We start from the raw sequence: 26,383 nt of genomic DNA, 5'->3' as shown, positions 1-26,383 counted from the left end.
ATAAAATCTCACCTGTAGTAGTTCTTTCAGTCATTATATTTGGAAAACAACAACAACACTCTATGGGGAAAATACATTCATTTGAAATGATCTCAGTCATTCATGGTTTGCATAATTATAGAAGTCACCTGACAGAATTAGTAAAAACAAAAAGCAAGAAAAAATTTAATATAAATTTAGTGTTTTCTTCCCCAAGGGTAGGGTCTCACTACTCTAACTGTTCTATATCATTGTAAGAAATTTTTTTAGAGCTTATTTAAAGTATAGTAATTGGGACAGTTGGGTATGTCATGGAGTTTACCAATTTTTATGAGTTGGATTTATAAAAAAATTATCCTAATTTTAGATAAATGGTATATGTGTCTTGAAATGAAATTCCTATTGAGAGCATCATATCATGTAATGATGGAATCAGAAACTGCTATATCTCAAAAGATTTTAGGTGTTCAGAAAGGAAGATGCTACATCCTAGAAAATTGTATTTATTTAGTTAGAATAATATAGCTAGGACTTATTAGGCACTTACCATGTGCTAAACACTGCACTAAGCATTGTAGTTGTACTGATTAATTTTATGGTGTGCATGACTCAAAAAGTGCTTCTAGTGATGACAAAGACATTGATGTTGAAGATTCAATTAATATTCAGTTTGAATAATATTGTTGCATAGAAATGAGAGTGTGGAGAAACAAGTAATATTTGTAAAGTAGCATTTCCTGTAATTCAAACTGTATAAGTCAAGGAAATAAATGTTATAAGTAGACATTATATTCCTACTTATCTGTATGCATTAAATAGTCATATATTTATGTTTATCAGAAACCCTTTTTTGAACCTTATTCTTGAGAAGTATATGTGAGGGTCTCCTGATATTGAGGTATATTTAGTACTTCCATAGTTACATGAAAAATTTAATCTAGCTTCTCAGAACAAAAACAAAGTACCCCACTTGTCTGAATGGAAAACTTTTGGTGAGTAAAGGGGTATAAAAATAAATTTTGGTAATGGATTAGATTTATTAAAATAAAAATATTTTTCTAGACATTTATTTTACACTTCGTTCACTTTAGCATCTTGACTCAGTCACTGTATCCTTTTCCCCTTCACTCTCTGTCACTGGTCCACAGTTCTTTTTTCAGGCTGGTAACCACATGTCTGCACATTCAAAGTTCCTGTAACTCCTCTTCTACCAAATAATTATATTTGATTATAAGAGCTCTCTGCCCCTGCTTTTCTTCATTTTAAAATGTTAAATTAAAGATAATGAGGCTGTTTAAAAATTAAATTTGTTGGGATGACATTTATGAATGTCATATAGGTTTCAAGTATACATTTTTGTGATACATGACGTATATATTGCATTGTGTGCCTACCACCCAAAGTCAAATCATCTTCCATCACCATATATTTGACCCCCTTTACCCTTTACTACTTCCCCATACCTCCCTCCCTTTGGTAACCACCATACTGTAAGACAATGAAACTTTAAAAAAATAACTATTGCCATACTTTAGAAAATCTCTTAAGTTTAGAAATTTTCTGAGGTGATTTTACTTGAAACAAAGGATATTGTAGTTATATTTCACTACTAGTTCTCTGGGTATATATAATATATTCTTAAACTTTTTTCTCTGAGAGATTTGTATCAAATAGATTAAAATTTTAAACAGATTAAAAATTGATCTTTGACATTTGGGAAAGGTATGTCTTGACATCTTCAAAAATCCCTTGTATTCAAATATTGCTGTATCATAATTTTTTCCATAAAATATAAGTAGGAATTATTGGAAATTTTAAAGGATCACTTTCAATTTTTAGTGATAGTTTATGTACTTTACTATACTTTCTCATTTTTATTATACTTTTTATTGATATCCTATCTAATAAAAGAGAAACATGGTAATTGGCATACGACCGCTACCATTCCCATTGACTAATCAGCGAGATATGCAAATTAACTGCCAGCCAAGATGGCGGCCAGCAGCCAGGCAGCTTGAAACTAACATGAGGCTTGCTTGCTTCAGTGACGGAGGACTCCAACGTTCCCCTCCTGCCTTGCCGGCCTCTGAGCCTGCAGTTTAAGAAACATTGTAACAAATATAGAAGCTAAACAAAACCCCAGAAACCAGCTTTCAGCCCGCCGGGATCTCAGAGCTGGAGTTATACATTGTTTCGATTATAGAACCCAAACAAACCAGATACCTGCTTTCAGCAGCAGAGGCCTCAGAGCTGGAGCCAGAGCTAAAGCTGGCCCAGAATAAAAAAAAAAAAAAGAAAAAAAGGAGGAGTTGGGAGCTTCAGTCACCTGCCAGCCTGAAAACAGCCCTCAGCCCCTCACCCAGACTGGCCAGGCACCCCAGTGGGGACCCCCACCCTGAAGGGTATGTGACCAGCTGCAAACAGCCATCATCCCCAAATCCAAGCTGGCCAGGCACCCCAGTGGGGACCCCCACCCTGAAGGGTATGTGACTAGCTGCAAACAGCCATCATCCCCTCACCCAGGCTGGCCAGGCACCCTAGTGGGGACCCCCATCCTGATCCAGGACACCCTTCAGGGCAAACCAGCCAGCCCCCACCCATGCACCAGGCCTCTATTCTATATAGTAAAAGGGTAATATGCCTCCCAGCACCGGGATCAGCGGAGCCGTGAGGCATCCAGGCACCGGGATCAGCGTGACAGGGGAAGGCGCCCACACCCCCTGATCGCCCTGCGGCTCTGTGTGTGACAGGGGGCGGGGCCACAACCTCTCTATCGGCCCTGCTCTGTTCCTGACAGGGGAAGGCGCCCCAACCCCCTGATTGGCCCTGCCCTGAGTGTGAGAGTGGCGGCGCTCCCCAACCCCCTGATCACCCTGCGGCTCTATGTGTGACAGGGTGCGGCGCCCCAATCCCCCCACCCCACGGGCCCTGCTCTGTGTGTGATGGGGTAGAGCCATAACCTCCCCATTGGCCCTGCCCTGAGTGTGACAGTGGCGGTGCCCCAGCCCCCTGATTGGCCCTGCTCTGTGCATGATGAGGCAGCGCCCCAACCCCCTGATTGGCCCTACTCTGTGCGTGACAGGGGGTGGCGCCGCAACCTCCCCATCAATCCTGCCTTGAGTGTGACGGGGTGGCGTCCCAACCCCCCTATCGGCCCTACCCTGAGTGTGACTGAGGGTGGCATCGCAACCTCCCAATCCGCCCTGCTCTGTGCATGACAGGGGTGGCGCCCCAACTCCCCAATCAGCCCTGCTCTGAGCCCGACCAGGGGCTGCACCTAGGGATTAGGCCTGCCCTCTGCCACCCGAGAGCAGGCCTAAGCCAGCAGGTCATTATCTCCCGAGGGGTCCCAGACTGCGAGAGGGCACAGGCCGGGCTGAGGGACCCTCCCCTTCCCCCCCGAGTGCACAAATTTTTGTGCACCGGGCCTCTAGTTTTTATCTAAAATATCAAGGGGTTGATTATTATTGTTAACTAGAGGCCCGGTACATGAAATTCATGCATGGGTAGGGTCCATAGGCCTAGCCCATAATCAGGGCTGATCGGGACCTTCCTTTCCCTGGCTGTCGGCTGCCGGCTGGCCAGGGCTTTCCTTCTTCTGGCTACCAGTTGGGGCCACCTTTCTCCCAGTTGCCACTGCCGGCCAAGGCCTTCCTTCATTCCGCGCCTCCCGCTTGTGGTCAGCGCACGTCATAGCGAACGGTCGAACTCCCGGTCGGTTGAACTCCCAAGGGGACAATTTGCATATTAGCCTTTTATTATATAGGATTATTAATCTCACTAATTGTGTTGGGCTAAGTACTTTCAGAAATACTTTTACGTATATTTGAAATTTCACATGGCTAGTGATCAGCCTCAGAGATCTAAGGGTAAATAGAATGAAGTAATGTTGAACCTGCTATTTTGACAAAATGTAAAAACTTTATTATTAATTAGTAATTAAAACAGATGATCATGATTCTCAGTGGATGGAGCATTAATTGTCCTAGTTTTTAGCCATGTCAAAGCAGCCATGTCCAGATGGCTCCATCAAAATATCAAATATCCTGATAGAAATCTGTCAACCAGGTCTGGCTTTTGATAGGATAGATTTTATACATTGTTTTTCTTTCTTTCCTTTGAAGTTAGCCCACTAGGCTACTGGAGTGGCTTCAGTGACTCTGAAGTGATACCCATCTTTGAGTTTTGATGGGATGAAAGAAAAAACATGAGCTTATTAAGGTACAAATTTTCTCAAAAGAGTAGAGGTTCAGATTGCTCAATTAATTAAAATTTCTCATTTTTATATTGTTTAGGAAAACAGTGACATTGTGAATGAAAGCCCAGCATGGCAAGAACAGATCCTTCTAAATGAAGAAGCCATTGCTCTTAGCAAGTTGGACAAAACCATTCAACATGTGGAAGTGTTTTGTTATGCCAGGTATGAAAATTATTTATTTAGGATAAACCAAAGTAATGACTTCTTACTCACACTTCTTCAGAAGAGGCCAACTATAACCATTTATATAAAATTGATTGCTACATGTCTAATAGATATGCTGGTTTGTCTTTTTAAAAATGTAACTTTCAGATCTGGAGAACATATGCTAAATGAAATATGCCACTCAGAGAAAGACAAGTACCATATGGTTTCAATCATGTGTTAAATTTAATGAACAAACTACCAAGCAAAATAGAGACAGACTCCCAGATAAAGCGTAGGCAGACAGCCCTGGTGAAGTGTAGGGGTCTTGAGCAAAAAAAGAGAACTCATGGACATGGATAACAGTGTGGTGATTGTAGAGAGAATAGGAGGGTGGGTGGAGGTGAGAGAGGACAGAGTGGATAAATAGTAATGGAAAAATAAAATAAAATGAAATCTATATAGATAAACGGCTAATATACAAAGTGTCCCCTTGGGAGTTCGACCGGGAGATCAGGAGTTTGATCGCTCACTATGATATGCGCTGACCACCAGGGGGAAATGTGGAACATAGGAAGGCCCCTGCCGGCAGCCAGCAGCTGGGTAAGGGTGCCCTGGCTGGCAGCCGGCAGCTGAAAGGAAGGCCCTGGCCGGCAGCTGGAAGGCCCCAATCTGCCCTGATCACCGGCCAGGCCTAGGGACCCTACCTTTGCACAAATTTTGTGCACTGGGCCTCTAGTAAAATATAAAAATGTAACTTTCAGTTTTCTCTGTTTAGAGATTAATAATAATAATAATAATAATATCTTACATTAATGACTTATAATTCACCAAGCTCTTCTACATTCATTATCTTATTTGATTCTAATAACTATCCTGTGCTAGGATAGGGCAGGTAGTATTAGCAGCATTTTTTGTACAGAATCCTCAATAGAACTAAAAAAGATTAATGTGCTGAATGTCACATCGTTTGATAAATGTCAAGGCCACACTCAAGCTAGGTAGCAGTGGAGCTTAAGATTAAAACCCATGATTTTTAATTGTAGTCCAGTGTTCTACTCTTTTTAGATAATATTCAAAGTAGCAAAATGGAAAATAAACACCACTCTTCTTAGATAATATTTAGTGTAGCATAATGGGTAATTATAATTTTGAATTTAAAAAATTAAATTGAGTGGTCATAACATTTGGGGACATATTGTAAATCAGGAGAGAACTCATTGCTTTAAAACATTTGAAAAAGTTTGTTTCTTCAAATGACACAGTTGATAGGCTGAAAGATAGCAGTCACATAGTGCAATCATTTAAATAGTTATAGGGTTGAGAGGTTTAAAATATCACACTGTCTGGCACGTCTATAGTAATTAAAACTTAAAAATTCAAGATACTACAGATTCTTTAGGATATGTTCTGTCATGTTGAAAACTTTGGGAACTTGGTTATTTCTTAATCCATGTTCATATCTTTCAGATAACTAGCATTTTCTCCCATAAGCACAGGTATTTTTTTATGATTTTCTGCAAAAAAAAGACAGCCTTTAAATGCCAAATATAGATTGTAATTTATATAAAGCTAAATGGCATTTTGTATGAAAAGGTATAACTCTCTGATGTTGTTTAGAGCCATGGTAGACAGATTTAAAACCAAATGTGATCTCAACTGAAAAGCCATATGCTTTGATAAAACCAGGAATAAATATTTGATAACTTTCTAGTGTATCCATGAAAACTACTTGACTAGAATATAATGACAGTCATACTATGACCCTTTGAGAGATAATTTTTGATATTTTAGGGCCTTTGATTTCTCTCTACTCTATACAGTTGGGGTTTATAATTTCTAGTGACTGAACTGACACATTTTGAGTGCTGAGAAAATGATCTCGTTTTCAATTTCTGATTTCTTTAGTTTCATTTTTGTGACTTCCTAAAGTGATAAAGTAAAAGGTTGGTGGTAGAAAGTTTGTTTTAAAACAGAAGTAGAACTCTGCTGTATGTTCCTCTCATTGCCCGTTAGAGTGTAGAACAAGAGGTTAATTGGGATTATGTTCTATATATCTTCATTTACTTGGAAAAGGTAATTGGTTATTAATATCATACTTAGCAGGAAGAGCCTTGAGAGTATCCAGTGGAGGAATGTACAGAAAATTCACTTCTCTATAGCTAGTGCTATAAACATGGGTAAACAGGAATAACAATACCTCATTTAGCCCCAGCCAGACTGTGGCATCCTTAATCTTTGGATCATGGCCATAAACTTGGAATTATGTGAAAAGGGGCTATGGCAGAATAGCTTTCACAAAGATTTACTTTATATGAGGACCAACTGACTTAAATCAAAAACCTTATTTAATACATATTTCTGACAACCTTATTTTCATGTTTTTTTTTTTCCCCCATCATAGTAGTTTAAAGCAGAAAATAGGAAAGGGAGATCTGCTTAAAGGCAAGCATACTGAGAACCACACCAAGACCCAGGTAATAGTCCTGCCTTTACCATTCAGCCTGCTGTGCGATATTGAGCGAAATGTGGCTCCTCTCAGGACCTCTGTTTTATCATTAGAAAACATAAAGGGTTTGGACTAGTTGATCCTAAAGGTCTCTCTAGGCTTTAACATGCTATTATTTTAGGTGCTAGTTGAGAGGCTAACAGAGAAAGAGTAAACCGTAGCAGCAAGTGGAGAGCAGGCTTTGGCTTTTTAGTGTAAGGGCAAATGGCTTTTATACTAGAGCAGCAGTTCTCAACCTGTGGGTCGTGACCCCTTTGGAGGTCAAATGACCCTTTCACAGGGATCGCCTAACACCATCGGAACACACATATATAATTACATATTGTTTTTGTGATTAATCACTATGCTTTAATTATGTTCAATTTGTAACAATGAAAATACATCCTGCATATCAGATATTTACATTATGATTCATAGCAGTAGCAAAATTACAGTTATGAAGTAGCAACGAAAATAATTTTATGGTTGGGGGTCACCACAACATGAGGAACTGTATTAAAGGGTCGTGGCATTAGGAAGGTTGAGAACCACTGTACTAGAGGATCCCTCAAGGGCATTGTACTATAGCACAGTATAACATTGGATGGTCATAATTATATCACATTTTCTTTAGGTAACAGTTAAATTTTGTTCTTTATCTTTCACTTGCAAATGTAGGGGAATTTTAAACACATTTTAGAAAGATGAGTATTAAAAATGATTAGAATTACATTTTTAACATTTTAAGAGATTACTTTGGTTTTCTAGGAAATTCTCTCATTTTCTCTTGAGTAAGTAAAGTTATGACTATGTTGTAGATCCTTGACATTCTTATGAACTACATCTCAAAATCTTTGTGAATCCCCTTTTGTAAATAATGAAAAATATAGTACAGGTTTCTGTCTTTTTGTTGTTGTTACAGTTGTTTTTTAACATGTGTTATTGATGTTAATGTTAATTTTGTGGACAGAGGGTGTGTGTATGTGTGTGTCTGTAATTCTATATAATTTTAACACATATGTTAGTCCAGATCTCCACCACATAGTCAACTTACAAAACAGAACAGTTCCGTCACCACAAAGATCCCTCCTGTTGCCATTTTATAACCACACCTCATCTCCTTCCTACCTCCCCCCCCAGTCCCTAACCCCTAGTAAACCAATCGGTTTTCCAGTTCTATATTTTTTCCCTTTTGAGGATGTAAATGGAACTGTACAGCATGTAGCCTTTTCTCATTGGCATTTTTCACTCAGCATGGTTACTGGGAAATTCATCCATGTTGTTTCATGCATCAATAATTTGTTCTTTATTATTGCTGGGCAGTATTCCCTGGTATAGATATACCACAGTTTGTTTAAGCATTTACCCATTGAATAACATCTGGGCTGTTTCCAATTTTGTCTGTTACAAATAAAGATGCCATGCACATTTGTTTACAGGGTTTCATGTGAGCATAAGTTTTTATTTCTCTGGGATAAGTGGCCAAGTGTGTAATTGCTGGGTCATATGGTAATTGCATGTTTAGTATTAAAAGAAACTGCCAAACTGTTTTCCAAAGGATCTGTACCATTTTACGTTTCCACCAGAAAAATATGAGTGATTCAGTTTTTCACATCTTCACCAATATTTGGTGTTGTCACCTTTTTATTTAGCCATTTTGATAGATGTGTAGTGTAACCTCCCATTGTAGTTTAACCTCCCATTTGCACCCTGACTGGGGATAAAATCCGCAACCTAGATATGTGCCCTGACAAGAATTGAACCAGCAGCGGTTTGGTGTACAGGAAAACTCTCAAACCAGTTGAGCCACCTGGCCAGGGCAATGTTTATTATTTTAATGTAAGGATATCCAATTGCTTCAGCACCATTCGTTGAACAGGCTATTTTTCCTCCATTGAATTCCTTTTGCATCTTTGTCAAAAATCAGTTGCTGTACTTTGATGGGTTTATTTCTGGATTCTCTATTCTGTTCTATTGATATATACAGGTGCTCTTTGAATTATGATGGGGTTATATTCTGATAAACCTATCATAAATTGAAAGCATTGTAAGTTGAAAATACATTTAACACACCTAATGCACTGAACATCATAAATTTGTCCAGAACACAATACCCAAAAATTGGTGGCAACACAGTATACTGTAGAGTATTGTTTATTTAGCCATGTGATCACATGACTGACTAGGAGCTGTGGTTTGACACTACTGCCCAGCATCATGAGAGAATATTGTATTGATATTGCTAGCATGGGAAAAGATAAAAATTCAAAATTTGAAATATAGTTTCTATTGAATGCATATTGCTTTTGCATCTTCATAGTAAAATGTCATCAGTTGAACCTTTTCAACATGAGTACTACACTGTCTTGATTACTACAGCCAAATATTAGGACTGAATAACCTGAGACCTTTGGGTCCACAGGCTGACACTCTAACCACTGAGAAAACTGGCCAGGGCCAAATTTATTCTTCTATGTCAAGATTGCTATAGCTATTCTAGAATTCTTGTCTTTCCATATAAGTATTTTAACAAGTTTGTCTATGTCTAAAGAATGTCACTGGAATTTTGATAGGAATTGCATTAAAACTATAGATCAACTTGGGGAGAATTGACATCTTTTTTATTTTGTCTTCAGTTCCATCAACAAGGTATGTCTCTTCATTTACAGAGGTCATCTTTGATTTCTTTGTACAGAATTGTATAGTTTTCAATATACAATTCCAGGACATGTATTATTAGTTGTTTGTCTAAGTATTTAATTTCATTTGGAGCATTGCAGTTGTGAGTAGGTATTGCTTTTTTGATTTTGGATTTCACATGTTTGTAATTGCTATTTATAAATACAACTAGAGGCCAGGTGCACGAAATTCGTGCACTGGAGGAGATGACCCTCAGCCCAGCTTGCACCCTCTCCAATCTGGGACCCCTTGGGGGATGTCTGACTGCCGGTTTAGGACCGATCCCTGTGGGACATCCAGCAGTTGGATATCCCTCTCACAATCCGGGCCTGCTGTCTCCTAACCACTCACCTGCTTGCCTGCGTGATTTCCCCTAACTGCTTCTGCCTGCCAGCCTGATCACCCCCTAACTGCTCCCCTGCCAGCCTGATTGATACCTAACTGCTCCCCTGCCAGCCCAGTCGCCCCCAACTGCCCTCCCCTGCTGGCCTGATCCCCCCGAACTGCCCTTCCCTGCTGGCCCAGTCCCCCCAACTCCCCTCCCCTGCCAGCCCGGTCACCCCCATCTGCTCTCCCCTGCCGGCCTGGTTGCCCCCAACTGCCCTCCCCTGCCAGCCTGATCGCCTCCAACTGCCCTCCCCTGCTGGCCATCTTGTGGCTGTGGGCGCTGCCATCTTTGAGGGTGGGGCAGTCAATTAGCATATTCCCTCCTTATTGGATGTGGGTGCCGCCATCTTTGTGGGCAGGGCAATCAATTAACATATTCCCTCCTTTTTGGCTGTGGGCATTGCCATCTTTGTGAAGGTACGGGGGTCAATTAGCATATTCCCTCTTTATTAGATAGGATTGTTTTACAAGTGTTGATCTTATATCCTGAAATCTTGCTGAACTGACTTTTTAATCCTGTGAATTCTGTTGCAGATTCCTTGAGATTTTTACATAGTCATGTCTTCTGCAAAGAGAAAAAGATTTATGTGTTCTTTTCCATTGGCTTTTTATTTTGAGTCTATTTTCTATTGAAGGTCATGTGTTTTCTCTCTATAGTCATACACCACAAGTTAATTGTGTTTTCTACTTAGCCTTTGACTCACTTAATGAGCTTTTTTGTGTGCGTGCGCGTGTGTTTTGTGTTTTGGCTGTTTTTTTCAGAAAAGAAGTTATTATCACTTCCTGAGGACTTTGTAATTATACACTAATGCTAGGCAATCGTTTAGGGTCTCTCACTTGCTAATTATCTTGTTCTTGCACACTACTCTCTCATTATGTGCAAATCAAATCCACAGTCTGACCAAATGGCAAATTACTCTATGTTCTAAACTTTAATGGTCATTCACCTCAAGAGTTTAGTGAATTTAATTACATCGAGAAAATAGAAGTCAAACTTCAATCCTTGGTCATATGTCATTTGGTCATAAAAATATTGTAGTCATAACCAGTAGCCTTTTAATTTTTAATCTTTCTATCTTTATGAATTTATTTTTATTTTGCATCTTTGTAGGTAATAAAGGTAGATTCAGCATTGACTATTTTTACAAAACATTTATAAATAAATAGGCAAATATACATGTAATGCAAAAAATACTAATGGCAAGTTTTTGAAAAAATGCCTTTGGCATTTAAATAATTAAAGATGGTTCACATGCCTAATAATTATTTTTTTTTGCTTTAGAAATGGTTTTATTTATTGTGAATATTATTTAATAAACTCACATAACCATTGAAACTCTCACAGTCAACAAGTATTTCTAAAATATATTAGGTATTTAATCAAGAATATTCAGGAAAATCAATAATAACAGCAAAGTTTAATAGCATTATCCATTCAATATAATTTCCATTATTTATTTTCCTATTTGTTATGTTTATTTGACTTTTACTATTTTATTTTGTTTATAAACACATTTATAGATATTAAACCTATATATATGCATACACATACGCATACACAATCCAATCTACAAATTTTTACAGTAATTATTCTGACTTTTATAATTTGTATGGAATAGTAATTTATTACAAAATTATATAAACATTTATAATATCTTCTCATTTTAAAAATAATTTTTATTTATCAGTTACAGTTGATGTACAATATTATATTAACTTTAGGTTTACAACCCAGTGAGTAGACATTTATATAACTTACAAAGTGATCACCCTGATAAGAGCTTCCCAGATAAGAAAAAGCTACAGTAGCTTATCACCACCAAAACAGTAAATGTTAAAGGGTCTTTTTTAACAAGAAGAAAAAGAAAAAAGAAATTGACACCATACAGTTCTTAAAATATTATCTGATACTATAGAGTTATTACAATATTATTAACAGTATTCTGATACCATACAGTTGTTATAATATTATTAACTACACTAGTGGCCCGGTGCACGAAATTTGTGCATGGGGGAGGGGGTGTTCCTCAGCCCAGCCTGCACCCTCTCCAATCTGGGACCCCTCGAAGGATGTCCTATTGCCGGTTTACAGGGATTGGGCAAAAAACGGCAGTCGGACATCCCTCTCACAATCCGGGACTGCTGGCTCCTAACCGCTCACCTGCCTGCCTGCCTGCCTGATTGCCCCTAACAACTCTGCCTGCCAGCCTGCTTGCCTCCAACTGCCCCCGCCGCCAGCCTGCTTACCCCCAAATGCCCCCCCCACCAGCCTGGTGACCCCAAAATGCCCCCCCCCACTGGCCTACTCGCCCCCACCTTCTCTCCCCACTGGCCTGCTCGCCCCCAACTGCCCGCCTGCTCGCTTGCTCACTCCAAACTGCCCCCCCTGCTGTCCCGATCACCACCAACTGACCCCCACTGATGGCCTGCTTTCCCCCAATGGCCCCGCCCCCCACCAGCCTGATCACCCACAACTGCCCTCCCCTCTTGGCCTATAACCACCTCTACCTTGGCCCCGCCACCATGGCTTTGTCCAGAAAAACATTCGGAAGGTCTCTTGGAAGGTCTCCCAGTCTAATTAGCATATTACCCTTTTATTAGTATAGATAGAGTCCTAGTGCACGGGTGAGGGCTGGCTGGTTTGCCCTGAAGGGTGTCCTGGATCAGGGTGGGGGTTCCCTTGGGGCATGGGGTGGCCTGGGCGAGGGGTCTGTGGTGGTTTGCAGGCCAGCCACACCCTCATGGGGTGAGGGTCCCCACTCGGGGGGTGTGGCCAGCCTGGGTGAGGAGCTGAGGGCTGTTTTCAGGCTGGCCACACCCCCTTCAGGGTAAGGGTCCCCACTGGGGTGCCTGGCCAGCCTGGGTGAGGGGCTGAGGGCTGTGTTCAGGCTGGCCACACCCCCTTCAGGATGGGGGGCTCCTGCTGGGGTGTCTGGCCAGCCTGGGTGAGTGGCTGATGGCTGTTTGCAGGCTGGCCACGGCCCTGGGCAACCCAGGCTCCCAGACCTTCCTTGAGCAGAGGCCACCTCAACTGGAAGCAGACATCTGGGATTTATTTATCTTCTATAATTGAAACTTTATAGCCTTGAGCAGAGCACATAGCTGGCCAGGGCAGGTGGGATGCTTGGCTTCCTCCCTTGCCAGGGGCAACCCAAGCCTCCTGTTCGCTCCAGCTCCATGGCTGCTGCCATCTTGGTTGGGTTTATTTGCATACTCACTCCTGATCAGCTGGTGGGCATGGCTGGTGCACATGGCTTGTGAGTGTAGCGGAGGTATGGTCAATTTGCATGTTTCTTTCTTATTAGATATTAGAGGCCCGGTGCACAAAAATTTGTGCACTTGGGGGGAGTGGGGGTCCCTCAGCCCAGCCTGTGCCCTCTCGCAGTCTGGGACCCCTCGGGAGATAACGACCTGCTGGCTTAGGCCTGCTCCCGGGTGGCAGAGGGCAGGCCCAATCCCTAGGTGCAGCCCCTGGTCGGGCTCAGAGCAAGGTCGATTGGGGAGTTGTGGCGCCACCCCTGTCATGCACAGAGCAGGGCAGATTGGGAGGTTGTGATGCCACCCTCAGTCACACTCATGGTAGGGCCAATTGGGGGGTTGGGGCACCACCCCCTGTCACACTCAAGGCAGGGTCGATGGGGAGGTTGCGGCGCCACCTCCTGTCATGCACAGAGCAGGGCCAATCAGGGGGTTGGGGCGCTGCCCCCATCACACACAGAGTAGGACCCATCAGGGGGTTGGGGCACCGCCCTCTATCACCCACAGAGCAGGGCCGATCAGGGGGTTGGGGCGCTGCCACTGTCACACTCAGGGCAGGGCCGATGGGGAGGTTATGGCTCTACCCCATCACACACAGAGCAGGGCCCATGGGGGGGGTTGGGGAGCTCCCCCCTATCAGACACAGAGCAGGGCTGATCAGGGGGTTGGGGCCCCTCCCCCTGTCGCACACAGATCCGCAGGGCGATCAGGGGGTTTGGGCATTGACCTCTGTCACGCTGATCCCGGTGCCGGGAGGCATATTACCCTTTTACTATATAGGGTAGAGGCCTGGTGCATGGGTGGGGCCGGCTGGTTTGCCCTGAAGGGTGTCCTGGATTAGGGTGGGGGTCCCCACTGGGGTGCCTGGCCAGTCTGGGTGAGGGGCTGAGGGCTGTTTTCAGGCTGGGGGTGACTGAAGCTCCCAACCACTCCTTTTTTTCTTTTTTTTTTTTATTCTGGGCCAGCTTTACCTTGAGGCTTGGCTCCAGCTCTTAGGCCACCACGCGGCTGAAAGTAGGTTTCTGGCCTTTGCTTACAATGTTGCGAATCTGCTGGCTGAAGTCCGGCGGTATTTGTTACAATGTTTCTTAAACTGCCCGCTCAGAGGCCTGCAGCCGCAGGCGGGGAATGTTGGTTTCCTCCAACAATCCTCCGTCACTGAGGCAAGCAAGCCTCATGTTAGTTTCAAGCTGCCTGGCTGCCGGCCGCCATCTTGGCTGACAGTTAATTTGCATATCTAACTGATTAGCCAATGAAAAGGGTAGCAGTCGTATGCCAATTACCATGTTTCTCTTTTATTAGTGTAGATGATTCCCTATGCTATCCTTTGCATCCCCATCACTATTCTATAACTACCAATTTGAACTTCTTAATCCCTTCACCTTTTTCAACCACCCCCTCAACTCCCCTTCTATCTGACAACCATCAGTCTGTTCTCTGTATCTATTAGTCTCTTTCTGTTCTGCTTGTTTATTTATTTTGTTTTTTAGATCTCACATATCAGTGATATCATATGGTAATTGTCTTTGTCTGACTTATTTCACTTAGCATAATACCCTCTGGGCCCATCCATGTCATTGTAGATGGCAGGATTTCATTCTTTTTTATGGCTGAGTCATATATTTCATTGTATGTATGTACCACTTCTTTTCTATCTATTCATCTGTTGATGGCAACTTATGTTTCTTCCATATGTTAGCTATTATAAATAATACTGCAATGAACATATGGATGCATATGTGTTTTTGACATAGTGTTTTAGGCTTCTTTGGGTAAATACCCAGAAGTGGAATTGCTGGGTCCTTCCTTGTCTCTTGTTATAGTCTTTGTTTTAAAGTCTATTTTGTCTGGTGTAAGTGTTGCTACATAGCCTTTTTGTTTGTTTCCATTTTTATGAAATATATTTTTCTATCCCTTTCAGTCTATTTTTGCCTTTAGATCTGAAGTGAGTCTCTTGTAGACAGCATATGTAAGGGTCTTGTTTTGTTATCCATTCAGTTGTTTAATTAGAGCATTTAATTCATATGCATGTAAGTATTGATAGATATGTATGTATTGCCACTTTATTATTCATATATTTTTCTTTTTCTTCTTGTTAAAGAAGACTCGTTTTTTTTTTTTTAAATATATTTTATTGATTTTTTACAGAGAGGAAGGGAGAGAGATAGAGAGCTAGAAACATCGATGAGAGAGAAACATCGATCAACTGCCCCCTGCACATCCCCCACTGGGGATGTGCCCGCAACCCAGGTACATGCCCTTGACTGGAATTGAACCCGGGATCCTTGAGTTCGCAGGCCGACGCTTTATCCACTGAACCAAACCGGTTTCCGCAAGAAGACTCTTAAACATTTCTTGCCGAAACCGGTTTGGCTCAGTGGATAGAGTGTCGGCCTGCGGACTGAAAGGTTCCAGGTTCGATTCCAGTCAAGGGCAAGTACCTGGGTTGCGGGCATATCCCCAGTAGGAGATGTGCAGGAGGCAGCTGATCGATGTTTCTCTCTCATCGATGTTTCTAACTCTCTATCTCTCTCCCTTCCTCTCTGTAAAAAATAAATAAAATATATTTTAAAAAAAAACAAAAAAACAAACAAACATTTCTTATAATACTGGTTTGGTAGTGATAAGCTTTTTTAGCTTTTTCTTGTCTAGGAAGCTCTTTGTCTTTCCTTTATTCTAAATGATAGCCTTCCTGTGTAGAGTAATCTTGGCTGTTAAGTCTTTGCTTTTCATCGTTTTGAATATTTCTTACCAATCCCTTCAGGCCTGCAAAAGTTGTGTTGAGAAATCAGCTGACAATCTTATGGGAGCTCCCTTGTAGGTAACTAACTGCTTTTCTCTTGCTGTTTTTAAGGTTTTCTGTTTGTCTTTAACCTTTGGCATTTTATTATTTGCCTTGGTGTAGCCCTCTTTGGATTCATCTTATTTGGGACTGTCTGCATTTCTTGGACTTAAATGTCTGTTTTCTTCACCAGGTTAAGGAATTTTTTCTCATTTTTAAGATAGAATTTCAATTATTTTCTCTCTGTCTTCCCCCAGCACCACTATGTTGGGAATGTTGGTACACTTGTAAGTTGTCCCAGAGGCTCTTTATACTAGCCTCATTTTTTTGGATCCTTCTTTCTCTTTTTGCTGCTCTGATTGGGTGTTTTCTGCTTCTTCATCTTCCAAATTGCTGATTTGACCCTCTGCTTCATCTGCTCTACTGTTGATTCTCTGTGATGAATTTTTCATTTTTTATTATGTCTTTCAATTCTAACTGGTTCTTTTTTATGTTTTCTATCTCCATTTTTATGTTTCATGTCTCTTTATTGAAGCTCTCACTAAGTTCGTCTACTCTTCCCCTAAATTTATTGAGCATCCTTATAACCACTGTTTTGAACTCTTCATCTGGTAGATTGTTTTTTCTTCATTTTATTAAGTTCTTTTTCTCGAGTTTTATTCTCTTTTTTTCATTTGGGACATGTTTCTTGTCTCCTCATTTTGGATGCCTCCCTGGGGTTTTTTCTATGTATTAGGTAGAGCTGCTATGTCTTCCAGTCTTGGTAGAGTGACCAGTGGTGCAGCCTCCTCAGCCCTAACTGGGTACTCCAGCTGTGCCCTCTGTGTGGGCTGTAGTTTACCCTCCTGTTGTCCTTGAGGCTTGATTGCTGTTGGCACTTCATTGGGAGAGATTTACTCTCAGGCTGATGGGCTGTGAGGACTCGTTGTGACTACTGCAGAGCAGCTGCTGTGTAGGGGCTGACCCCACAAAGCAGGATTGGCTTCAGCAGGGCTCTGGTGCCTGCCGAGTCCCACCCCTTGAATGTGTTGCTCCTGGAGGTGGTTGGCTGATGCTCTGTCATGGTCTGAAATCGTCTACTGGGTGCTGGCTCTGGAGCCTCCCAGGAGATACAGACCAAGGTCAGCCACACCTGAGTCCTGCCCAGAGTCACCAGGCATGAGCTACATAGCAATCTGCAAATGGCTGCTGTTTGTGCATTGTGTGGAGGTGGCCAGGAGAGACCAAGCTGTGAACCAAGTCTGGCTGCTGCTAGTGCTGGGCCTGCAGCCCCTTAAGAAGAGGTATGGAACACACTGAGGCATATGCTGCTTGTTTGGGGGTTGTGAAGCTTTAAGATATTTTAGGAAAGTCCACAGAATAAGCCAACATAGGCCATTTGTATGCAAAAGCCACTGGAAATGGCTTTGATGGCCTGCAATTTGGATGGGCTGGGTGTCAGGGAATCACAAGGTTAGGGCAAACGTTATTATAGTCAGGTTGATGGAGACTCACATATGCTGCTGACTTGGGCTTGCAGCAGGAGGGGTCAGCAAAAGAACAATGGCTTTTGCCATCACTTCTATTTGGGAGAAAGCTGCCCCTTCAGCCCTAGTCTTGAAACAATTCAGTTCCTTCCCATATGCCCTTGGTTTCTTTCAAGCTGCTGTCATAGTGCTGCAGCTCAGAGATAGTGAGTCTGAGTAAGTCTCTTTACAGGTCATTGAGGAGGAAATCCTGAGACTCCAGCAACCTCAGTCTCAGCCAAACTCCCTGCTGGTTTTCACGGCCAGGAGTTATGTGGTATTTTTTTCCTGCCACTGGAACCCTGAGTTTGGGGGCCTGGTGCGGGGCTTAGAGCCCTTGTTCCTCAGTGGGGACCTACACAGCTGAGTTATCCTTTCTAGTTTTTATCTGCCACACGTGGGTGTTCGACCAGCCTGTACAGCAAGCATGTCAAACTTGCGGCTGGCGGTCTGCATGCCTTGTTTATTTGTCATGTTTATTGTACAGTATCTCCACCCCTACTACCAGTCTTGATGTGGCTTCATCTGTATATCCTTAGTTGCAGGACTTCTACTCAATTAAATTTCAAGATTTCAATGATTTTTGTTCTGTAGTTTAGTTGTAATTTTGATGTAGTTGTGAGTGGGTACAGGTGCCACGTTTACCCACTCTGCCAGCTTGAATGGAAGCCCTTTATTTTTAATCTTTGATTACAAGTACAGGGCAAGGAGGAAAGATCAGTGCAAACCTATCACCACTGCTTGTGTTATTGGAGAATCAAATTCCTCCCTTGCTCATGCGAGTGGGAGTAAGGTTCGTGGGGTATCACTGAAATAAGCATTTTCAGAAGCCCCCATGGGAGATTGAGATGTGGAAAAAGGCTTTATTTGCATGAAGTTATATTCCTCAGGTTCCAAAGTCCCCTGCCCCTTAAGCCAGTCCTGAAAGAGGGACAGCTGGGGTGGCAGCAGATCTAGAAGCCGGGCCAGTGTCCAGAGCTTCCGTTCCATGTTGCAGCTGGGTGAGGTTCAGCATTAAGGCTAATTAAAGTCCATTAGTCCATGTGTGTAGCCCCACATGGCTGTGGGCCACATGGGAGCAAGGGAGCACAGATCCCTGCAACAGGAGTCCTGGGAACCCCTGGGTACCAGAGAGAGAAGCAAGTGAGCTTCCTTTCTTTGAAAGTTTAAATATTCAGGTTTCTGGTACATGCAGTGGCCATACCCATTCTGGCCATTGACTGGCTCCCAGGTGTGAAAGATTGACAAGTGCCTTCCCATGTCACTCAGACCTTACTGGACATGCGTCTGAACTGTGTTTGTCTGGTCTTTTCCCCCATCATTTAGCAGGCAACAGACTTGGAGAGTGTTAAATGCAGCTTTTTGGCAAAGCTGTATAAATGGTATGCCTATATTATCTAGTCTTCCCTTTCCTTCTTTCATGTTAAATAATAATTATGTTATTATAAAGGCATTACTTGGAAACTGCATTAAAGTTCATGGCAAGTCAGTAATACCCTACTCTAACATAAACACATATGATAGCGCATTATTTTTTGTTGTTGTTGTTGGTGACTTACTTTAAAAAATAATTCTGGTGTTCAACCTAATGGTTTTAGTGATCTTTTGAACCTTAAACTTAATACTTTTGGTTATTGCAAAATTAAGGTAAATAATAATTAGAAATTGTAGTGGTTAGTCTATTATCATAGTTTAGTCCAGGAACCACAAGTTCTCTAAAGAATTATCCAGATTATTTTGTTATATTAAAGCTTTCGTTATCCTGAAGACTGCTTAAAATAAGTGGGGTAATTTCTAGCTTGGGCCAGAAATACTTTTGCTATACATTGATTGTTTTTCCTTAAAACAAATATTGTAACTATGCTATGATTTACAGAAGAGGAATATAAAAGGACTAGAACTTATTGGATATTATGTTTGTGGCAGCTGCTATAACCTGATGCTTTACATATTTTAGTTTATTAAATTTTATTTAACTTGTGCCATGGCAATGCACATGAGTTGTAGCTATATTTTACTTACAATAATCTGAAAGTTAGGGGAGGCAGAAGTAGAGAACCAGGACTTTATTCCACGTCTGTCTAACTCTAAAACTTGTGCTGTTTCCATTGTATCATGTTATATTTCATGCAGCAGATAAATACATGTGTGCACATCAAGGGAGCCTTGTCACTAAGTGAATTAACTATTTCCTTTAAAGACTAGCACCTAAAATGGATTTACTTTTTTAAGTTACTAGAATACTGTTTAGTATTGTAAAGTAGTCATATGTATGATGAGGAATTAAAGTGCCTAACTCCCAGTGTTAGGAAGATAAGGGATGAATCCAGTGTTCTTTAGTTGTTGTGACTGTATATGCCACAGAAAGTTTTTGTTTTTTACATGAGAGAGCAAAAAGCATCTATTATTTCTACTTTTAAACATTTAACAGGCTATGAAAAGGCATATTGCATAAATTCACACAAGCCCAAACAATTCTCGAGTAAAAAATTGTTGCCTGTTAATTTCATTATGTCATGTAGTTTATCTTTCTAAAATATTGACAAGAACTTGTGCCTTTTCTGCTCCGTTGTTTGCATAATATTGAAAACTGTTTTTCCTTTTTTGGCATGATAATGACCACTTGCACCTCAGATGTGCAGATGAACCAACTCTTGTGAATCGATACCAAAATAAACATATTATTCTAATAGTAATCTAAAATTCTATAATTTTTACAATTCAGTCAAAGATATTGTTTAATACTGTGTGCAGATGAGTTTGTTTAGGCTGTAAATGACACAGTGCCCAACTAAAAGTGGTTTAAACAAGTAGATGGATAGTAGGTAGGGGAGTCCGCACATGAGCAGGTGAGTATGTCGGTAGTTTGGTCACTGGAGAATTTGTTAATTGAGCATCTTCATCTCTTTAGAATTCTGGAGTGCTTGCTCTGCACTTATTCAGTTTTCTCTTCAGAGTTATAGAATGGTTGCCATGATTCCAAAAAGGGTTTTACACAACAAAAATCTTTAAAAATGAAAAGACGTGGGAGAGTTTTTCTTAACACGTGTGTGCTTTTTTTGCTATTATTATACTAGAGAGTTTTTAATAAGAAGCCCAACCAGACTCTCCCTTGTCTTTGTGGCTAAAACTAGATAACTGGCTCACTCCAAAAGCAATTACTAACAAAGGTTAGTAAAATTACTATGCTTGTTTTTGATCAATCATGATCTATCCTGTATTGAAACGAAATTCCAGCTCTGTGGCAGGGAGGTAGAGGGTAATTAATGCTTGTTGACTAGGCAACCGACAGTACCTGCTATATTCCACCCTATGAAATTTTGTTCTTGAAGAAGTTGACAGGAGATTGATATGCTATTTCAGCTATATTCTACAGTATGCGTTAACATTTTAAGTGGTAATAAATAGTGAAATATGTCTACCAATATATTACGTTGCAACAATTCAAAATTGATTACGGTGTTGTTGTTGTTTTAATATTACTACTTTCTGGGATAAAAACTTTTGGATAGTGTGATTTTTGTAACTCTTATGAGTAACCATAAACATTTATTTGCAGGAATAAACAGCTGGTTTAGCAGTATAACATAAATGTGTAAAACAGAAATGAATGGCCTTACCATAAAATGCATACATCAGAGTAAAAGAATACAATCTCTTCAACAAGCTGTACTGGGGAGAAAAGGTGTAAATGACTGAAAAATAAATAGTGAGCACCTGTGCTGGATAAATTAACCAGCTGGCTGGTAATTTTTCATTTGACTCATCTAAAAGGGTGACTGTTACAAGGCAATAATAAGACACATACACTTTGAAGTGTTCTTTTGTTCCTACCATTAATTGATAAGCAATACTACATAATGTCAGAATTTGTACTCCCCCAAATTTTCAGGATTATATATAATTTTTGGCAATTATTAAAAAATGCATTATGCAAAGCAGTATTCAGCAGCTGTAATTCAGTAAAATCATCTAAAAAATATTGTTATACTGTATTGTAAGTGGCCTTTGAAATTCAAATTAGCAGTATAAAAAACATTAAATTTCATTTGCAAAATCTGTTTTATTAAAAAGCTTTATAAGAACTAATGATGTAGATTTTTTCCTTTATGTGTTAAAATTGTAGTAGCATTAGAACTCAAATATTCCTTTGAGAACATATAATCCAGTGACATTCATTTTCAACTGGCAAATATGTCTTTATACTTTTCAAATATTTTAAATTAATAAAATTGAGTTATTTGAGTTATTTTATTCTGAAGTTTGCTTCAAAAGGTTAAATTATCTTTTATGAGATTTATTTATTTTTTTTACCATAAATGAAGAACAGAATTTTGCTTACTTAGGAATTGAGTGAAGTTTAAGTTTTTTGAATTTTCTTGTGTTTTTATAACTTCTAGTTAGGTATTAAATTCAGTTTTGGCAGAATTTCAAAAATATTGTGATTTTTTTAAATGGAAAGTAAGGACACTACTGTGTTTTTAATGCATATGTTTTACGTAGTGCTAGAGATTTCACCAAATTATTATGTTGAGAACAGTAAAACTTAATAGATTATGAATGTCAAACAAATTTACAAAGAATAATTTCTTTCCTTACACTTACACCTTTATTTAAGTATTTTTGACTTATATGTTCCAGATTGTCCAGCATTGGTTAGTACATCTCATTCACTCTGCAAAGTCCCCTTTCTCAGAATGCAATGCAGAGCCACTGACTAGATCAGTTGCTGTGCTCGATTTTCACGGTGTCATCATCATGGTCTGTAATAAAAGAAGTTGCCATATTCTGTCTTATCTGTAAATTGTAATTAAATTATCCTGTCATTTCTCAGTTTAACCTTTAGGCATGGAACTTTCGCTGAAAGTTATTACTTTAAATTCTTCATGGAACACACATTGGTTTATTGGTTTTCAAAATAATGAAAGTGAATACAGAGCATGAACAATTTTGTAGAAAATATACAAATAGAATTGCCTATTATCGCCCTTCATTTTGACTGTCACTAATGTCAATGGTGTTGTTGTGTGGTTATGTGGTAAAAGAGCTTTCAACATATGCTCTCAGAAAACCTAGGTACATATGTTTTGAGTTGCTTGTTAACTGTGGGAAGTTTAAAAATATATTTGATTAATATCATCTTAGAATAATCTTTTAGATTTTATAAAATATTTTTCATATATGTAGCTCATTTGTCTTACAACAGCCGCATGAAAAATAAGGCAGATGGAATGATCTGCATTTTATAGATGGGGAATCTGAGAGATTTTGAGTTGCGTAATATTTGCAAAATAATGCATCCAGGACTAGAGCTTTCCTGATAATAGTTTCCTAGATCTGAAAAGTATTGTAACATTAATTATATCAATTCCTTTTTTCATTATATTTAATTAAAATTACTAGATTATAACAGTAAAAATATCATGGAATTTTATTTCCTGACATTTAAAATAAGTTATTTTATTCTTTCATTTTACCCTTTTTATTATATTGTTTATTGTGTTAAAAAGGACCTGATAAATGAATGCAACGTAAACTTCATGGGTGTATTATGGGGACATGGAGTAATAATAGAATGATGAGTGTAGTTGAGTTAGGATCAACAACTTCAAAATGAAATTTAAATGTTTTCTTAGAGTGGATAGATTGTTGAAGTACCTCATTGTTTGGGGATGGGGGAATTATGACATTATGGGGAGTGAAAAGAATAACTCAGAATAAACAAATTATATGGACCAATACATGGAGATTAGAGTTGATAAATTAAGAATTAGAGCTGTCATGTTGGAAAGTAGGAGAGATGAGACCAGAAGATAGTAGATAAAGAAGGTGATTTGGTTTAGAGAAAGGAACAGGAAGATTTTATGTGGTAGGGTTTCGAAGTTTGAAAACATTTTTCCATTAGTATTTTATTTTTTTATTAAGTTTGTTGTGGTGACATTGGTTAATAAGATTATATAAATTTCAAGTGTACATTTCTGTAATACATGATCTGTTTATTGCATTGTGTGCCTATCATCCACAGTCAAATCATCTTCTGTCACCATGTAATTGACTCCCTTTACCCATCTCTACCCCCACCCCGTTTCCTCTGGTAACCACCATACTGTTGTCTATGTCTGTGAGTTTCAGGTTTATATCCCACAAGTGAGTGAAATCATATGGTTGTTAGTTTTTTCTGACTGTCTTATTTTGCTTAGCACAATATTCTCAAGGTCCATCCATGTTGTTGCAAATGGCAGTATTTCATCTTTTCTTATGGCTGAGTAGCATTCCGTTGTATATATGTATCATATCTTCTTTATACAGTCCTCTATATTGAAGGGCACTTCGATTGTTTCCTGTCTTAGTCACTGAATAATGCTGCAATGAACATAGGGGTGTGTATATTTATAAGTAAATGTTTTCCAATTTTTTTCATAGATACTCAGAAGGGGAGTTACTGGGTCATATGGTAACTCTATTTTTTATTTTGTGGGAAAACTCCATACTGTTTTCCATAGTGGCTGTGCCAGTTTACATTCCCACTTCCCGTGAATAAGGGCTCCTTTTTTTTTTTTTTTTCACAACATCTCCAACACTTATTACTTGTTGATAATAGCCATTTTAACGTGTGATTTGCTATTAGTTCTTGAACACTATTGTGATTTGTTTCAAAAATACAGTTCACCTGTCTGCTTTAAAAGAGAAAAAAACTCATGTACAAGGACAACAGTGTGGTGATTGCCCAAAGGAGGCACATGGAGGAAGGTATCAGGAGGATAAATGGTGATGGACGGGGACTTGACTTGGGTGGTAAATACACAATACAGTGTACAGATGATGCATTATATTGTATACCTGAAACCTGTATAATTGTGTTAACTAGTGTCACCCCAATAAATTTAATAAAAAAGAAATTTTTAAAAAGGCAAAACCTCAAAAATGTACTGTGACACAGTCTGCTAAACCCTGAAATATTCGTGATTTTCAAATCTTTTTTTAAAATATATTGTTATTGACTTCAGAGAGGAAGGGAGAGGGAAAGAGAGGTAGAAACATCAATGATGAGAGACTATCATTGATCAGCTGCCTCCTGTCCACCCCTATTGGGGATTGAGCCAGCAACCCGGGCATGTGCCCTGACCAGGAATTGAACTGTGACCTCCTGGTTCATAGGTCGATGCTCAACCACTGAGTCACAAATCTTAATTATGTTTCACATTGTATTGAAACCTGAGCAGGTGAATGTTTAATGTGTAGGTCACAGAAGGCAAAACATACAGTGAACTTGATAAGATTCAATGGGGTAAAGAAGTAAAAATTGTCATTACAAGTTAAAATATAAAAATGCAACCAAGTACAATATTTGGTATTGATTGTTATTATAATTTCCCATTAGTCAGGATATGCATGAAGGTGTCGAAGAGGCTGGTGCACTGCAGAAAAATCACTCTCCAATGACATCTGCGAACTCCACAGAAGCTGCAAATTCTGCCTGCCTGCCTACAGAAGATGAGTCATTAAGCACTGTGAGCGGTGAAGTGCTCACAGAACAAACTCCAGGGAGTGCCCTAGAAGTAAATGATGTTGAAGTGACCAGGGTGAAAGAAAGCGGTCGTGATAAAACTTGTATGCTGTCAACTTCAAAAGAGGGAACAAGTGAAAATGTGCCTATAGAAGAAGACATTGCAAAACAACCAAAGAAAAATAGGATTACTTACTCACAAATTGTTAAAGAAGGCAGGAAATTTAATATTGATTTGGTATCAAAGGTAAGTACCAATTTTGCCCATCTTGTCATAGAACAATACTAATTTTCAGTTGATTGAAAATAGTATTTTGGCCCATGAACACAATTTTTGTAGTTTTTTTGTTTGTTTGTTTGTTTTTCTGTGAAGTGTAGAACATTTGTTTTCTAAAGATGTAATAGTCAGAGGATTTTTAATTCCATTAAATATCTTTACATATAGGTTAAAATCATTAAAAATGCTCAGTATTATATTACAAGAATACTTTCGTACCAGAGCATAAGTCTACCCTAATATTCTCCTACTGCATGGATTTGAATTATATCGAGAGAAAAAGTCTAATGATCATAATTCAGATTCATGTTATTTATAGTCAGTCTATTAAGTGAACTTTTTTTAGCCCATGTATATAGTAATTGTTTTAACATCTATGTGGTAATGAACATTCTTAAAAAACCAATGCATTTTTGAAAATCATTTTTTCAGATGTGAGGGCTTCAGAGGATAATTTAATAGAAGTGGGGTCAGGGAGGCTGGAAAGAATGCTATTGTCTTTGGTTGTTTCCATCCTTAACTCTAATGTTATGTCAGTGTCTTAGTCTTAGGAGGGTACAGGGTTGCATTGTGTTTATAGAAAGCAAGGCTAATTCTGTGCAAAAGAATATAAAACCAATAAGATAAAGGATAATGGCCTTAAAGAGTTAAGCTATAGGGCTGAATGAAAATTTAAAGACCAAGTGAAAATTAAAGAGATCAAGTCCCATAAGTTGAGGGCAACCAATAAGAAATCGAGAAGATGTAGACAATACATAGATCTTGTAACATAGAAAACTAAACCTGAAACCTATATGATCATATTAACCAATGTCACCCCAATAAATTTAACAAAAAGAGGGAAAAAAAGAAAATAAAAGTAGTAGAAATAGAAGTAGGGGGAGGGTAGTGAAAAATATCAATCTACCCACAAAACTAGACTTTTCAATTTAATGTGCTTTCATCAAGTTCAAAGTTATAGAGTAATGAGAAGGACGAATTGCACACTCCTCACATTTTACTGATACAATCTCATATCCTCATACTGCTGCTCTCTCTGAACTTGATGCTTTAAAATATGAGTTATCTTTTTACTATCCATTGTTTCTTTCTATCACATAGCTCTCTGTGTCAGATTCT

At 39.5% G+C, this 26,383-nt stretch overlaps 1 protein-coding gene across 1 annotated transcript in view; it reads left to right on the top strand.

Annotated features, from left to right (window-relative positions):
• CHM (CHM Rab escort protein) overlaps positions 1-26,383 on the top strand; it is a 258,996-nt gene that overhangs the window by 91,526 nt on the left and 141,087 nt on the right. The window contains exons 4-5 of the mRNA XM_036305573.1: positions 4,275-4,399; positions 24,862-25,234. Of these exons, the coding sequence (XP_036161466.1) occupies positions 4,275-4,399; positions 24,862-25,234 (498 nt within the window). The remainder of the gene's footprint in view (positions 1-4,274; positions 4,400-24,861; positions 25,235-26,383) is intronic.

This window comes from Myotis myotis, unplaced genomic scaffold (genome assembly GCF_014108235.1).
Source record: "Myotis myotis isolate mMyoMyo1 unplaced genomic scaffold, mMyoMyo1.p scaffold_m19_p_4, whole genome shotgun sequence".
NCBI lineage: Eukaryota > Metazoa > Chordata > Mammalia > Chiroptera > Vespertilionidae > Myotis > Myotis myotis.
The sequence above is the reverse complement of the archived record's forward strand: the minus strand, read 5'-3'. Positions and strand labels throughout refer to the sequence as shown.